The 17,474-nt window shown below is 42.0% G+C and overlaps 2 protein-coding genes across 13 annotated transcripts in view; one reads left to right on the top strand and one right to left on the bottom strand.

The window, feature by feature from the left end:
* The window catches only part of LRRC31 (leucine rich repeat containing 31), a 39,862-nt gene extending 26,987 nt beyond the window's left edge, over nt 1-12,875 (bottom strand). For 5 of the 12 annotated variants that reach the window (XM_083442192.1, XM_083442191.1, XM_083442190.1 and 2 more), the window contains exons 1-2: nt 1,442-1,536; nt 181-269 (exon numbers count right to left, since the gene is read on the bottom strand). The gene's annotated coding sequence lies outside the window, so the exon portion shown is untranslated. Of the gene's footprint in view, nt 1-180; nt 270-1,441; nt 1,537-3,903; nt 4,031-4,061; nt 4,236-12,756 lie in introns of those variants that run through there. The other 7 variants (XM_083442188.1, XM_083442182.1, XM_083442185.1 and 4 more) reach the window with 5 other exon arrangements.
* Nucleotides 1,490-13,809, top strand: SAMD7 (sterile alpha motif domain containing 7; the record flags this gene model as incomplete). The annotated part of the gene is made up of 8 exons (XM_083442488.1): nt 1,490-1,592; nt 2,751-2,877; nt 3,893-4,029; nt 5,992-6,070; nt 7,122-7,804; nt 9,187-9,308; nt 10,827-10,937; nt 12,780-13,809. The coding sequence occupies 8 exons, from the start codon at nt 1,490-1,492 to the stop codon at nt 13,050-13,052; spliced, it is 1,635 nt and encodes a 544-aa protein (XP_083298614.1). The 3' UTR covers nt 13,053-13,809.
* Between the last annotated feature and the right edge of the window lie 3,665 nt (nt 13,810-17,474).

Raw genomic sequence — 17,474 nt, 5'->3', positions numbered from 1 at the left:
CATGTTCTTTAAATGTATGGTGTGGATCTGCCCTTTATCTTCTACTTCCTGTCTTTGATCAGCATTAGCTCCCTTTTGTTCTGGGAACACACCAAAGTCATTATCTTGTTCACAGCAAGGTTCCTTTCCCAAAACTAATCATCATCATCATCATCATCATCATGCCTCCACTGTACTTACATTACACCAGGGCTGATGAGAGTTGTAGTCCAAAACAACTGGAGGGCATCAGGCTGGCTGAACTAGAGCCACAAAGATTGAACCTACAACTATATAAATACAAAGCATGAGTTAGCACTTAAATATGCTCTCTTGCGCTAAAGATTCCAAAAAGGTTTCAGAGATGGACCTTGGCTGTACATATAAAACTGAAAGTTAACTGAAGGGGAAAGAGTAGGCATTTTCAACAGTAGAACATATGTCACCAGATAAAGAGCTTAGACTTTTGTTTATTTTCAAAATCTGTTTCTTCAACCCTCTGCGCAGAATGGACACACACACACACACACTTTTGGGCTCTCATAACATGATTAACTGTATGGAAGTGCTTTTAGTCCATAAAGATTCTGCCCTTCCACCCTTTGCCTAATAAACCGAGACAGAATTAGCACTAGGTGAGTGGTTCTGCCTGCTGCCAAGAAGGGTTTGCTGAGGGTAAAACTCTAAAAGCAGAGATTAACTTGTCTTCATCCCTATAATGTGCTGTACAGTCCGGATTTACGGAATAGGATCAGCAGAGAGTCCTACACAAATGCAGTCTTGGACAGCTGGTGCATATTCTTTTACACAAACCCAGCTTCAAGGTTCTTAGCTATTTCACAGTCCTTATCTGGAGGGGCCATAGCTCAGGGAAGATCCCCTCGTCTGCATGCGTAAGGTTCCATTTTCAGTACCTACCATCTGTACCGGAAAGGACCTCCAAAAACTGGAGGCCTACAAGAGACCCATGCCTGAGACCTTAGGTAGTTGCTGCCTCTTGGGCTAGATGGCCCAGTGGACTGGCACAATATAGTCCGGCATCCTGTTTCCCATAGTTGCCAACCTGAGGCCTATGGCAAGAACAAAGCTTGGAGAGGAACAAACCATAAACGCTGGTTCATATGTAACACTAAGGCAGCCTCTCATTTGTTTCTTCACAGTTTTGGAAAAAGGAGCAGTCTAATGCATGCAATTTGACCAGTGTGCAATGCCAGCCTGCTTGTTTGTTCAAGCTGTTATACTTCCTCTTACCATGACAAGCACACTGGGTCTGAAAATAACTTTTCATATATAGATGGTACCTCCAGTATTCTTAGCTGATTTCATTCTGGCAGGGCCTGGGAGGTAGTCCTTCAGATAAGCAGGACCTGTACAGTTTTATATTCCTCTCATGTATCATTGATATTTACAACATATCTGTTCTATTATAAATCATGCTCTTTATTTTTCTCTCAGCTCGTACCAGTTTCACCAATAACTAGTGGAAAAGCCATCTGCATCCCTCCATAACATGACTCCTCGAGATCACATGAGAAAAATGTCAGTTCTTGGGGAACAGGGAACCTTGGAAGACAAGCATTTATACCGGTTAGCAAGTGGTATGGCAGCAGGCGGTAAGATGGAATACTGACCAACATTTCGGCCCAAAATATATCAAAGACCACCCATTTCTCTAGCGATCCTCTTGTGTGTTAAGATCAGCAGAAGGGCCCCTTTTGGAAGTTCTACCACCCCTAGAAGTGAGGGGAGGCAGTGGCCTGGGAAGGGGCAGCTCCTAGGTTGTGAAATTCCCTCCCCAAAGATGTGCCCTCATTATGTAATTTCTGTTGCATACCCTCCAACATCCTACTGGTCAACACTGGGACGCTTGTGGGAGCCAGCTCATTCACATTAGAAGACCAAAAAGTTACCACCATTTGGTCCCGCACTCTGGTGTGAGGCAGGTGATTTGTACGAGAGCATGAGACCAAAAAAAGGAACATTCCAGGATCCAATCAGAAGTGATTCTGTAATTGTGTGATGTCCCACTCAAATCGGAACAGTTGAGGGGTATGCTATCATATGTTGAAGACAAACATCTTTACCCTGGCTTTTAACACATGAGATGCATGTTTTCAGGACCCACCCCAATTCTGTGACATTTCGGTTTTTAATATTTAAGTTCAATTTATTGTCCTGGGACCTAATGGTGAAGAGTGGGTAAAAAATAGAAAAGAGAGAGAGAGAGTAGATAGATAGAATAGATATAGATATAGATATAGATATAGATATAGATATAGATATAGATATAGATATAGATATAGATGATTTAGCTGATATAGATATAGATATAGTGAGAGAACTTTGGCAGGTTGATATTGAGAGCAATGGCTACCATACTACTCCACCTAATTAAAAGTTTCTCCACATTTCATTATAAATTCACTTTGTTTTTAAATTATATGTGTAATTTATGTGTGGTATCACACTGATATCTGTTGCACAAGAACAATATCTAAGTGGAAAAGTGAGGGAAATTGCAAATTATTTTACTGATTGCAATTAATCCCATAAAATACCATTTATATGGCAGCAAAATATTTTGTCATCCTGTTTTTCTTCAACTTTTATTAATGTTAGATAAATTTATCAACTGAATTTAGCAATGGAATTCTTAGAACCTTGAAATAAGGGGGTGAAGATACTATTTCAGATCATTTTCTGTTTGGACTCTGATTTCTGGCATCTATGATGTATATTTACTCAAAGATACATGGTCTGATTTGTGTTAGAATTGCGACAGCGACAAGAGATTATAATGAGAAACCAGATGATGGCAGTAAATCCACAACTAATGGGAGCAGGTCAGCAGAGAATCCAAGCCATTCCTACACAGTTTGAGCCTCGGTTCATGGAAAGGTATTTCTCTTTCAACTGTTAAAGAGGCTTTGCCTAAACTATTAATCATGAAGGAAAAAACACATCCTCTGCCTGCAGCTATCATAATGCTTAAAGAATGATTATACTAGTTATGGATTATGAGAACTGTCATCCAAAACATCTGGAGAACACCTGGATGGAAAAAGCTGACCTCAAGACTAAACTAAGGTCCCATCTGCACCATATATTTACAGTGGTATACTACTTTAAAAAGCATTGACTTATCCAAGGAATCATGGGAACTGTAGTTTGTTACTGAGAGTTGTCAGGAAACCCCCTCCCCACAATTTCTCTTATAAAGCTACAGTTCTCAAAATTGTTTAACAGTGAATCCCTCTTCCCAGGAAATGCTGGGATTGGAAGCTCTGTGAAGGGAGCAGGGGTATTCTAACAACTCAATGCTAGTGGTGGTTTACGTGTTATTGTTACTGAACTTGCCCATTATGGGTGGTGGGTAAGAAATGTGAGTCTGGAATACTTAATATAAATTAGCCTTTAAATATGCATTGGTTTTCTACAGAGTATAAGCACTGGATGGTAAAAGAACAGTCTTGTTTGATACCCACAAGTTATTGTATTAGTTGCATAATGTCTAAGCATAAACTATAGCATATATTTGATTGGCAGTTCTAAAAATGCTTTAAGCTCCCCCCCCCTGGCTCCCCCCACTTTGCAAGTTGTGGCACTGTCTCTTTCTACTCTTATCATGCTCTGTCCATCGGCAGGCAATCTGCTCATCAGTAGGGGCAGTGGCTCTGCCAAGTGTTTATTATAGCTGTATTCCAGGGCTCTGGATACCGAATGAGTAACCATAGGCTGTCTGGTCTATTTTGCCAATTAGTGTGCCATTTATATGGCAGCAAAATATTTTGCCATCCTGTTTTTATTCAACTTTTATTAATGTTAGATAAATTTATCAACTGAACAGCTTTCCTCTATAGTAACTGCTGCAAAGATGTCCCTGCCTTAACCAGATACTTCTCTACCATCCTAGAGATTTGTTACCTTCAACTGAGATGTTGGCACCAGCTGATCCCAGGCAGATTCACGTAGCTTCCCACCTTGGCCCTTCGGTCCCACAGCATGCCACCATGCCAAACCTTTTATCTAACCGTGTTTACCAAGGGGCAGGTAAGAGACAATGATGGCTGGAGCATTCTCACCCATCAATAACGGTTGTCATAGTGCTTGGCTGGGGAACTTGTGGCCTTCCAGATGCTGAATTACCTCTGGTCACCGGCCATGCTGGCTGTGAATCCAAGGAATATGGCAAGGTGGCGCAAGCCCTGAAACAGTTCCTTCCTGCCCACGTCTTCCTCTACATTTGGGGATCAAGACTGAAAAAACAAACTTGTAAGGAAAACCAGCTATTGCTACATATGAAAATGAAGGCAGCTTACATCTTGCTTCAACTCTATGATTCTGTGATTCAGAGCTACTGTTGAATGCATAGCTGCAAAGTTATGCACATCTCATCAATTAGTTAATCAGCTTGTGTACCCCACATGGTACTTCCCATGCACAAGTGGGAGGTGCCAGTGGGCCCAGCAAAGCACCATAATTTGCAGAAGTACAATTTTTTAAGAGAAAAAAACCACTAGCCCTCCAATCAGTTGTTGCTTGTCCACCCATCTGCAGGTAGTATGCCCAATGACTGAGCATGCTCAGTGGATATGGACTACTGACTAACAGTTGTGGGGGGTGGGGTGGGGGTGGTTCAGAAACCTAGGTGGGAGGGGGAATGGAATAGAGGAGGCTGGCTGGAACACTGAACAGGACCACACCATAGTGCAACATTTTGCTGCAGATCCCATTTGTAAATAACATTAGCAGATACAATGAAATATTAAGAACACACTGTCCAACAACCAGAAACACACCCTGAGAGGTAGGAACCATGATGGGTTGGACCATGTGAAAAGGCTAGGCTGCCATCTATGGGTAGGGATATTGAATACACCATAATCTTTATTACAGGCTGTGGGGAAAGGATGTGCCATGTTAACAAGCAATCAGAATCTGGGTCATTGAGACAGTCCATTCACATGCTTGGAATTCTTCAACTGTCAGACAGATTGCAGAACACATATGCATCTTTCACTTTTCCTCGATGCAATACAAAATATACATTCACTCTTCCTCTTAGCAAACATTTTTATGCCATGTAACATTTTCCAAATAGTTATCTGTTGCAAGATTTGGATTGAAAACTGGCAATGCATGCAGACCTCAACTGTGGAATCTGGTGGCCAGTGTGCTCCACTAAATTATTTTATGCACCGCAAAATTCACAATATTCAGTGGGGGTAAGGGTAGGAAAAACCACTTAACTTTTGTGTTTAAATGGTACAATCCAAACAAGCACTTAACTTGGAAGCAAGTTCTATTGGAAATCAGTGGGACTTCTTTACAAGTAAAATATACTTCAGATTGTGGTGCCTGTTAATAATGTCAATCTGGTTCTCCAGGAAGTGAGGAACTTAAGAACATCAGAAGAGCCCTGCTGGGTGAGGCTAGTGGCACACCTAGTCCAGCATCCCGTTCTCACAGTGGCCAACCAGATGCCTGTGGGAAGCCTGCAAGCCAGACATGAGCACAACAGCATTCTGCCCACCTGTGATTCCCAGCAACTGGTATTTAGTGGCCAGGGAAAATGCTCCTCACCAATGACTGGGTCAGGCCTTTGAGAGGAAGACAGCAGAGCTTTTTTAAATTTTAACTTTTTTAAGTTTTAAGATTTCCCCATTGCGAAGCCCAGGAACGAAGCCCTCATCTAGGGCACTGCATGAGATGAGGTGCAGGCTTAAACAGCAATGCTAGGGAAACTGTGGTGTGACACAGCCCTTGGCAGCAAAGTGCCAGGAAGTTTGCTAGATAGTGAACGAGTCTGCAACTGAAATTCACTTGCCCTATTTCTTTTGCAGAAACCCTTGAGGGTTTTTTAAAAAAATGCACATCACTGCATGATTACATGTTGTAGCTATTCTTCTCTCCAATAGCTGCCCCTGCGTTTGTTTTGCGTGCATTAATCTGCATTTACATGACATAACTATTCAACTAATAATATTTAACCCCCTACCCATTTTTTTTTAGGCTATAGTTTCCTCCAACCAGAATCCATGGAAGCTGTAACCAGACGGCAGGAATTGGTTCAGAAACAAAATATTGCCAGGTAGAGTAATTTCAATAGAACTTGGAATAATAACGGGGAAAGGCAGGCCTCTTAGTTTTTCTGCTAGTTTTCTTCACTGTCCTACTAGAGTGAATTAAGATAGTGGGCACCTATAACATTTTGACACTTACTCATGCTTCACACTTGGGGCCTCCTGGCAGATTTCCCACGGTCATCTGGTTGGCCGCTGTGAGAACAGGATGCTGGACTAAATGGGCCATTGGCCTGATCCAGCAGGCTTTCTTATGTTCTCCTTGTAACCTGTTTGTTCAGTATTTATCCTGGTTTGCTTGCACAAAGTTCACATGGTGTTTAGACTATGTCTTGTCTTTACTGAATATTTCTTTTGATTTGTTCACGGGGCAGTTATTCATCTTGATTTGCTTGTTGGGTGCTTACATGCCTTCTTGTTACTCATTTGTTCATCCCACACATTTCTGAGCATTTCCCCAACACTTTCCTGGCCTTTTTTTGTTAAGTGAATTTGTTGTTGTTACAGTGACAGCACACTTTAACTGCACAACCCTAAAGTTCCAGTATGGACTTGTATCCCTCCTACAAAAGTAGTGGCAGTCTATCCTCAGTATGAAGTCAGCTAAGCAGTATTATTGGGTTTGTGGGCTGGAACTGGTTAAGAGTTTCAACATGACTCCTCTTCAGGCATTCAGTATGAATCCATGAAGGTGCTCTCAGGCACAACTGGGTGAGCCTGCCCCCTAGACGCTGAAGCATATATCAGCCATGCCCCCTGGCCGACATGGTCTGCATTAATCTGAAGGGGGCCCTATGCACACTGAGCTTCCTCCGTGGGGAAATGAACTATGCTCAGTTGGGAAGGAGGCATATAAGTTGGGTCAATGTTCAAGCATGAGAGCTACTCTTTCTTTTCCTGCTTTGGTGAAGTGATCATGTGATTGCCTAACCATATGCTGAGCTCACATGAACAGCTGCATTACATAAAGTGGCTCCCTCAAGGCCTCAAGCAGAGAAGGCTAAATAGTTCATCTCCTTTTATGCATTCCTCATTGCTTATACCATGTTCATTGCATAGGATGGAGATGGAAATGAATGCCATTTTCCAACAAAAAGAAATAGAGAAAGCTCACCGCAAGGGATTGTTGGGGCTGGAAGGCCCCTTTCTTTATCACGGCATGCCGGCTAGCCCAGTTGCTTTCCGAGGGAGGCACAGGGTACCCGAAGGCCATCTTCCTAACGACTTGTACGTTCATCGTACTACTCTTGACGAACTTCACGGCAACACCATGGTGATGGCCACCAGCCCATACCCACCCGTCAGCACTCTGCAAAGAGAGCGAGGCCGTCGGCCTGGCAGAAGAGCTGGGAATCACAAAGCCACCGAGTGTAACACCAATGGCATCAAGAGCCAAGCAGAGGACAAGAGCATAGACCCTTCCTCCGCAACCGCTGAAGAAGAGAAAGACGACAAAAAAGAAACAGAAGCGGAGATGCTGAGCAAGCATGAACAGAACAAGGTCCAAGCAGAGCCTTCTGCTGCAGCCACCAAAAATGACAAGGAATACGAGCATGGCTTGAGAAAACACTCTGGCAGCCATGAAATGCCCAGCGAAGCAAATGGGTGCAGCAACGGAAATGAGAAAGATCCCAACAGTTCTTGCGCAGCCTTTGATGAGAAGTACACTTATCCGTCAGCGTTCACATTCTCTGCTCTGCCATATGGCTTCTCTGTACCCAGCAACCCACTGCTACCGTCAGGTAAGTTAAATCTACCTGCATATCACACTTTGGAAACCTTATTTTAAAAGTGAAACGGCAAAAATGTACCCGTTTTCTGTGTTTAGCACTGAGCTGTACATGGGCCTGCTTTTTCAAAACCTCACCTGAAAGCCATGGACATAGCCAGGATTTAAGTTGGGGGGGGGGGCAGGATCACCCACCTATCATCCTCCTCTGTCTTGCAGATTCGGAATGAAATGTCTCAACAACAGCCGTTTTAAATTTTCTTTTGCTCAGGTGCTCATAAATACCTGTCAAAATCTTTCTACAATTTCTACTTTTAGTTAAGTATTTTTATCTATTTGATAAAATAGCAGCTGCTCACCCCACCCCCACCCCCCGGCTATGCCCAATGTGAAAGCCTTAGGAAATGATTTTTTGGGACAGTGGTGACAGTAGAAGTATGGGTAATGAAGGATGGGGAACATTTTTCCACCCATAGGCTGCATTCCCTTCTGAACAACTTTGATGGGGGGGGTGCTAGTGGTGGATGAGAGCAGAGACAAAAGGTAGGCAGAGCAATAAATGTAAATTTTACCTTCTACAGTAGGTTAGTTTCCACACATTCACACATCCCTCTCTGTCCCCCATCCAGGCAAGCAGTGGGTATTATCCTAATTTAAGAACATGTTCCAGCCAGGCATAAACTCTCAAGGAGAATGACCTGGGGAGAAGCAAGTGGCGGCAGCGGCAGCTGGGGAAACAGGTGGCCCAAGGGTCAGACAGAGAGGCCTGGAGGGCAGCATTTGGCTTCCAGGCCAGAGGTTCATAATCTCTGGAGTGTGGGATGTAGAAGGGAATGGCTGGAGACGTAGGAGGAAGACAGGTAGCAACATGCAGTGCAATTCTGCCACTTCAAGAACTAAGCTTTTTACAATAACTACAGGAAGCTTTCTTTTTAAAAAAGTAATCTGTTTTTTTCAGGAAATCTAAAGTCTGTGTTACATATAGGTTGTGAAATCCATATGCATGGAATCATAGGTAATAAGGAACAATGGTGATACAGAGTATTGTCATGGCTAAACTAAAAGCTGCATCGGAACTGTGTGCAGTGACCCATTTTATTCAAAGCATGACCAGAAAAGGGAAAGCAGAACCCTGGAACCCTGAGGGGGTCAAAAACAGAAGTCAGGAGAAGAACTAAGTCCCCCTCCCCGTTGTCATGCTCTGCTGCAAATCATCTTGTTCCAAGATTTCTCTGAAGAGGAGAAATGGCTGTTGTGGTTACTTTACACACAGCTTTCGTGTAATATCTAATTTAACCCCTAGCATACAACATAAATTCAAAACCTGCACGTTAAGATTTGATTTGCTTGCCACTCACTGAATGCAAAAACTATTTTTTGCTTCCATTCCCATAGCCACTTCCAGCCTGATTCTGAGTGGAGAAGACATTTCTGCCATTGAAGATATCCGCAAATGGACTGTTGAAGACGTATACAGTTTTATCATCAGCCTTCCAGGATGTTCAGACTATGCACAGGTTATTGCAACAGTTGAGGTTTTCTTAATGAGAATGGTGGTTCTTGGAGGCTTGACTTCTTTTATTTAACCAACAAACTTCACTAACAACAAAAAGAACTCTGGTGTAAGAACTGTAAGGAAAAGGAAGAAAAGTATAGGAAAATCCAGTTGCATTCAGTTCTCATAAGACTCAATGGGAGTTACAAAAAAGATATTTCCTTTCGGCCTGTTCCTTCCCAAACCATTCCCCTTAAAGTAATAATATAGGTTCAATTCAGGTAGTCATAAAGATTAAATATTTGTTTAATATTCTACAAAGAGATCTATCAATGGTTTCAAAATATGAAATTGTTGGCCTAAGGTTCAGCCAAAAACAAAGATGTTTAAGTCTCATTGCTTTCAGTGGGAGAGTGTGAAACAGGCTTAAGTTGCCCTCTGAAATTTATGGGTCTTAATTTAATTCAGGTTTTGTGGAGTTGTGCCCCTACATTTTTGTATATTTTGATTAAAAATTAAATTTTTAAAAAAACTACTTAGAAATACTTGCCATGGAATAAATGTTCCAATAGTGTGAAGAAAAGCTAAAGCATTATTTACATTGGCACAGAAAATGATCAAAGAGTACCTGATGCTGCATCCTTAGTAAAGCTAAGCAGGTCCAGACCTGGTCAAAACCTTGAATGGGAGACTAATGGGAACTCGATGCAAGAAGAGCATTGAAAGGCTGGGGTAGCCAATCTGGTACCCTCCAGATGTTGTTGGACTCTGGCTCTCATCAGCATAGTCAATGGTCAGAGACCATGGGAGTTGCAGTACAACAATATCTGGAAGGCATTACATTGGCTCTCTCTGGGGTAACTAGGGAACCATTGGCTAAATTCCTCTCTGAGTGATACCTCTAATGGACACCAACCAAGAGGCACAGAGAATGAAATGCCTGTGGCAAGAAAATGCACAGTACTGGTTGACTACTACTAAGATGCTTGCATTGCAGGGGGTTGGACCCTTGTGGCCCCTTCCCACTCTACAATTCTAATAGATGTTGTGAGTTGTGGCATAGCCTAGCCACCTCCATTTGCTCACTTCTCAAAGTGACACTCCAGGAAAACTAATTGTTGAGATTTGGACAGGTTACAATTTAAATCCAAAACATAAACTAATCAGTAAAATTAAGTTACTTTTTGGCTGTCGGTCTAAGATCTCCCACATCTAAAAGTGGAACTTTACCTATCAAAATCCAGTAAAATGAAATGTTCTGGCACTATTTCTACTCAGGTGAATCTCTGAGTGTAGAGTTGCACAGGTATAGGGACAGCATTTGGAATACTTTTCTGCAATACCAAAACTCTGGATTTGGCACACTGATGAAATAATTAAAAGGGTGCTGTTGATTTATCCTGGTGACTGTGATTTTCATTAAACAAATATATTTTCCTCTACTTAGAGCATGTGTTTGCTAATTTTGATTTGGCAAATGCCACAATGTGGAAAAATTGAAAAGTGTTTTCACCAACCACATTTTCCTTTTTTGTTAAAGATATTTAAAGATCATGCCATTGATGGAGAAACCTTACCACTACTCACAGAAGAACATCTTTTGGAAACAATGGGATTAAAACTTGGACCTGCATTAAAGATTCGGTCTCAGGTACAGCCAGTAGACATAGTGAAAATCAAAATATTGAATGAAAGATGTGTCCTAGAAAATGTGTTTATGTCTAGCATTTTCACTCTCTTGTTGTGGCTTGTGTTGAGCTCTCTGCCTGACCCCAAATGATAGGTAGGAAATTATTTCTGTAACATTTTAAATTCACAACATACTCTGCTGTTTAAAAATGTAACTGGACATAAGACTAGATAGGTCTGCTTAAAAAGGCTAGGATATTACTGAGAAAACATAGGGTATCTTAGTGATATCCACATCTGGCTGAGACACTGAGATGCATGCATCCCCACAATAGGTTTTCAGGATATGATTAAAGAACAGCTTCTCTGCTCTTGGTTCATTGTTTCCACACCCAACTGGAAGTGCAAAAGTGGAACAAGAGACCCAGAGAGTCACTAGCACAACATGAAGTTCAGAATCCAGTAGCATTCCAAGATTCACAAAATAAGACTGAAACTGCCTGAATTTTAATAGCAATCATAGCTAGAAACATATAACCTACAGACTGAAACATCACTGAGTGTGCATTGCAAAGCCAATGTTGGAATAGTTAAAATTAGTCCAGTCCAGTAAAATTGACCAAAAATCCCATTTACAACATGGTTAACAATAAAACCTATGTTTAACAGATTATTACAGCTGGGAAAGGTACAGGGTGTACAGGATTTAGAGTGAAAATCCAATATGCCTCCCATCTATACAACAAAATGTGCATGTTGCACAGTATATGCCAATGTCATCAACACTGGCTGTGTGCATGTGTGTTAAGACTGCACTCTAACTTTTATGCAGCACACACATTTGGTAGCCCGCGTATGATTAAACTGACTTCCAAAACCAAAAAAGAGACGTGTAAATGTTTTTAAAAGAAGCAGCTACCCCCTTTCCTTCCTTCCCCAGACTAGTAAAATATTGTTTACTTTAGCCTTTATTTCTCTGGCTGTTCTTTTAAATAAAAAAGGTTAATAAAAATCCACTTCCCTTTTATCTATACAAACAATTAAGATTTAGTGCAAGTCCATCCTACATACCTATCTTCTGTCAGTTTGAATTAACCTTATTGGTCTTGAAATACTGTTGTTTTTCATTTTAATCATTGTGCAGCTCTTATTGTCTCCTCAGCTTCTCTCTCCCTTCCTCTCTTTAACCTTATCTGATCAAATCCATGACTTGCACTATTGATGGCTCAGAGCATGATAAATGGCAGTACTTGCAGAGAAGGAAAACACTGAACTATTAAGCAGGGACGGAGGAAAGGGGTGCGGTGGGGATGGTACGCCCTGGGTGTCACCACTGAGGGGGGTGACAAAATGGCGGGTGGCACTCACTACAGGGCCTGCAGCACGCCCAAGCCATGCATTTCTCCTGGGAGTGAAGCGGTGGCTTGGGTGCCCACAGGCTCCACACTGCCCCAAACGGTTTGCCCGCCACCTCTCCTTCAGCTGTAGGGCAGCTGAGTGGGAGGAGGCAGACAGACTCCTCGGAGGCCCCACGGAGTGTCCTGCCCAGCGTCAGATCAGCTTGCTCTGCCGCTGCTATTAAGTGCCACTTTTCCTTTTTCAATATAAATTGTGCCAAAGCACTTCAGCCATGCCTAGATTTGGAGGAGAGGGAGAGTCAATGGAAGACATCCCTGATTAATTTACTAGTCCAATTTGCTGCCATGAAATGGCTGGATCACCCGGACCTAGAAGGCCCAAATGTCATGTCCTTATCAGTCCTGTGGACAATTTGCTATAGAATGTATGTGTAAAGTTAAGCTGGGCATCAAATGTAATCATTATTTTAAAAAAGTAATTACTGTAATTGCTTCTCTCTCTATAGGTGTCCCGGCGGCTGGGCAATGTATTCTACATGATGAATCTTCCTTTGTCCATGCCTACTCCATCTGCTGCGGGCAAGACTTCTGAACCTCCTCCAGATATGCCATTGCCTCTTCAGTGCAACAGTCCTCACGATGCTCTGACCAGTCCTTGCTCCCAGGACCCTGAAACTTCAAAAACAGTTGAACAAATTGTTGCAGAAAGCAGGGGAAATACATCTGATGTAGTTGGAGCTCAGACTGATTTCCAGTTGATCAACTACCAGAAAACTTGAAGCAAGTGACACAGTAGAACAGGCAGTATAATGAAGCCAGTGGATTTGTAAAAAAAAGTTTAAACTTTGGAAATGTGAAGTAACCTGTGTTCACTACAGTTTATTAAATCTATTTTTTTAAAGAACTGAAATCTGCGCAATTTATTTCGTAAACATGAATGCATCAAGGGAGTTTTCCCAAGTCCCCAATAGGGACTTTGTATGGGAAGCTTTGTATACTGCTGGCCTCCTGCTCCACTACTGCCCTTAGTATTCCTGGGTTGTGTGTGCTAAAGGCAAGTGGGGGCAGATCAGAAGAGGTATAGATTCTCCCAGGATGATAGTCCATCAAGTGGGTTACAACTGTAAGGATAGGAGGCTCTGCAGATATTATACTTGTTCTCTTCTTGGTCCTCTAGCTATTTTGTTGGACTGCCGACAGGGAAAACAAAACATTATAAAAACAGGAACAAGTAAAAACTGGAATTCTGAAGCAATAGATCCAGTCTTACGGGTCAGGGAAAGCCTGGGCAAATAAAAGTCTTCACAAGGCATCTGAAGCAATGAATAGATGCTTTGCTCCAGAAGGATGTGGAATCCTTTGGGAGATTGCTTGGAAGAATATAGAGAGAAAAATGGACAAAAAATCCCTCCCTCCTTCCCGTTAGCAGGACCTTACACAACACTGCATCCTTTTTCACAAACAAAAGGGACCTTCTTAGGATACAAACAAGGACACCTTCTGTCTGGTGAACCCACAATTTTTATGCTGGATATTTGATTCACGTTCAGAGTTGCTGTGTGTCAACAATTGGTTCAGCCTCCTCCTGTCACTGGCCATTCAAAAGTTCTATGAATCTATGCAAAATAATTAGGATAAAAATAAAAACAAAAAAATGATGATGTATTTTACAAGCATTTTCCACAAGCTTTAGAAGGATAAGGGCATTGGAAAAATGAACAGAAACCCATCAGGAGAAAGCAAGCTAAACTGCAGTCCAGACATATTTTGTTTTCCTAAAAAGAAAAATCTTCCAATTATTATTATTATTCTTTAAGTTGCCTAAGAATAACTGCTGGAAGTGAGTGGTCAAAAGACGTTACAACATATGAAGACTTTGTTCTTTTAAACAATCCAGTCTACCACCACCTTGTATTTACATCACTGCATCTGCCAGCAACATCACTGTGATTTTAAACACAAATTGGTAAGAGCATTTGCTCACTCAAAATGGGTAAATATGTTATTAAGTTACTGTAACTGACAATTCTAATATTTTATTTAGTTTGTGGATATACTGTATGCTGTTATTTCAAGTGGTACATCCTTTTTTGTCTTTGTCTCTGTAAATAAGGATTATTCATTAGGCTGCTCACCACAAGGCTTTTGTTCAGGAACAGGACACACTTATTCAGTTGTGAATTCAGACTCTGTTAGTCCCCTACCAGTCTATCATGACCATGCTATTTCTTTGCTTCTGGCTGAGCTACTTACAGTCAGTGGCTTATGTTTTCTGTACTTGCTGGACTTGAGGGTCTCAAAGAATGTTGTTTTGTGGCCTGCTATAATCATTTCCCCCTCTGAACAAAACGATTTTATTACAAGGATTTTAAACAGAACATGGGCTCTCTCTTTCAAAGGAAATTGGCACTACAAAAGCTACCTGATTATTGTGCTGCTCGTAGAAGAGTGACTTCATGGAAGAGTGAGCAAAACAGTACCTATGCCTTTGCTTTTGAAGTAACATTTTTTTTATCTGGAAAAGCTTCATGAAAGGTTTTTGGTTCATTATTTCCAAATAATTATGAAATCATGAGGAAAGGGAGGTTGAATACAAATCTACTTACAGCAGGGATAAGAAACCTTGTGGCTCTCAAAATGTTTTTGGACTATAACGTTCATCACCACTGCCCATACTGGCTGGAACCAATGGGAGTTAGAGTCTAACAACATCTGAAGGGCCACAGGATTCCCACCTCTGACTTACAACCTTTTCTTTCTCTCTGAAGAAGAGTTTTAAGATTATTATTATTACATTTGTATGCTGCTTAATGTGGAAATAGCTTCCAAGTGGTTTACAAGTATAAAGCCAATTACACATACATTCACACATAAACATCCATATTTAACATATGCAAGAAAACAATCCAGTTGAAACAATACATCAATTAAAACAGGCGACTTAGGTCAATAGATCAAAGGAATGCCTGTGTAAACAGGCCCATCTTCCATTCTTCTTTTCAAATGTTTTCATTTCATGAGGAATTGCATTTAGAAATCTTGGGAGTTGTGTGCAAGGACATGCAATTATTTTCTGCCTGTCAGGTCTACATGAAAAGTAAGAATACAGGAAAGCTAAGAACTATGTTCCATTAGTCATAAGTATTAAGTTTGCAGTAAGGGAATGGGCATCAAGTGGCTTACTTAGGAACACTGGAAACTGCCTTATTCTGAGATAGGCTAATGGTCCATCTAGCTTGGCTTGTTTACACTAACTGGCAGCAGCTCTCCAGCATTTCAGACTAGGGGCATTCCCAACCCTACCTGGAGATGCTGGGGGCTGAACATGGGACCTTCTGCATACAAAGCAGGTCCTCTACCACAAACTATAACCCTAAAGGAGATACCACAGCCCCGTCCTTAACGTCTTTAACAGCAAGGCAAGCATTATATACAGTGGTCAAGCAAGACCAAGAGACAGAAGCTGCAAACTACACTTTATTTATATACATACTACCTGTCAGGCACCACAGTTGTGCATTTTTAACAGTTGTGGAATATTTTATGGGTTCTCCAAAGTCGAGAACAATAAATATCAATACATTGTTTGCTATTCTCTGGGGAATTACCAAGAGCAAGTACTTTTTAACGTAAATTTCCACTGTCTAACCTAGACAGATATTTCAACAAGGTTGTTGGGTTTTAATCAGTTACTTGAGTAAGCTCTTGTAACCACTTCCCGTTACAACTGTTGCTTCAGTTAAAAACCTGCAATTCTTATCGCATTGTATTCCTTCCTGCCCAGCAACAATACATCTCTAGAATGTGAACATTCCTACAATAAACTGCAATGGTTAGGAATAAGCTTTTACATGGGACAGATATTCTATTGCTGTAGAGAACCTCTACAGACAAATCAAGATTTTTGTTCAAAAACCTGATGGCTAGGATAACAGAAGAACTACCCTATCATCTCTATGAATATTAATTTATTTGTAACTTTTTCTGTACCACCCTTTCTTTAAAAATCGAAGATGATTTACGACACATAGGGTTTAGGATCTAGTGGATCTCTTGACTGAGCTGGGAGGTTCTGGGGTAGCCAGGCTCTGCTGGTGTACTTCCTTAACTGTGGCTCAGCCAGAGATACACTGACATATTTTCCCCATCTCAGATGAGTCAAGCCCTGGCTGATTTTAAGCTGCCATAAGCACTGCAAGAAGGTGTTCTGGAGGTTCAGTGGGACTGGGAACAGAGAGTGGGAAGTTCATGTGATCTGGGTACTATGCTGTCAGTAGCAGCCCATTCCATTTTGTCTCCCGAGGCGAAATGTGAAGGTGCCCCCCCCCACCTACTGGGGTCACATGGCTGCAGCTTGTGGGTTCTTGGTGAGATCCTGCCAGAGGTCAGTGCGATCTTGCAGGAACCTGGAAGCCACATCTCCCTGGCTCTGGCAGCAGGGGACAGTGTCCCACACCATGAGAGACTTGAGAAGCCGCAGCAGCGACGAGATCTCGCAGAAGTTCTACAAGATCTTGCTGAAAGCAGCTTTTCAGGGCCGGCCAAACACATTTTTTGCACCTGAGAAAAACCACAAAATGGCATCCCCTTCTTTCAAGGGAAGAAGGGGTGAGCGAACACCTACATCAGGATCTGCTGTCCCTGTGGATCTTGCTGCCTGAGGCGGTTGCCTCACCTTGCCTCATGGGTGGGCAGGCCCTGCCTTAGATCTGCCGAAAAGGATGGTGTTCAAGTCAAATGCTATTTAAAAGGTTCAGCCACCAGCAGCCCCTCCTTCAGGAGTTAGGATCAGGTGTGTACATTGCGCCATCCTGTTTTATTCCAGCTTCTCGTGTACAGGGATTTTTGTACCAGCGAGCCTACCAAATAATGGTAACTTTAACCCTGAGGCCTAGTTTTAGCACTTATGCTTTAATATTTTAATTGAATTCGTTTGCTTTTACCGACACTTCGATTAGCATTTTTTTGACTGTTCGAAGTCTTTTGTTCCAGTAGCCAGCGGTATCTAAATTTGGTTTAATAACCGAAACAAGTAAAAACGCGACGCGATGACCCAGCGTCCCCGAGCGGCAGTTGCTGTGCGGAGCAGCGGCTTCTCCTCAGGGACAGACGCCCTCTTGGTCATTCACACCTTCAGGCATATTCAACACCACGCCATCCCGGCACATGCAATAAGAAGCGTGAGGGGAAAATAAGTCTCT

Source organism: Podarcis tiliguerta (assembly GCF_965153285.1).
Source record: "Podarcis tiliguerta genome assembly, chromosome: 5".
Lineage (NCBI taxonomy): Eukaryota > Metazoa > Chordata > Lepidosauria > Squamata > Lacertidae > Podarcis > Podarcis tiliguerta.
The sequence above is the reverse complement of the archived record's forward strand: the minus strand, read 5'-3'. Positions and strand labels throughout refer to the sequence as shown.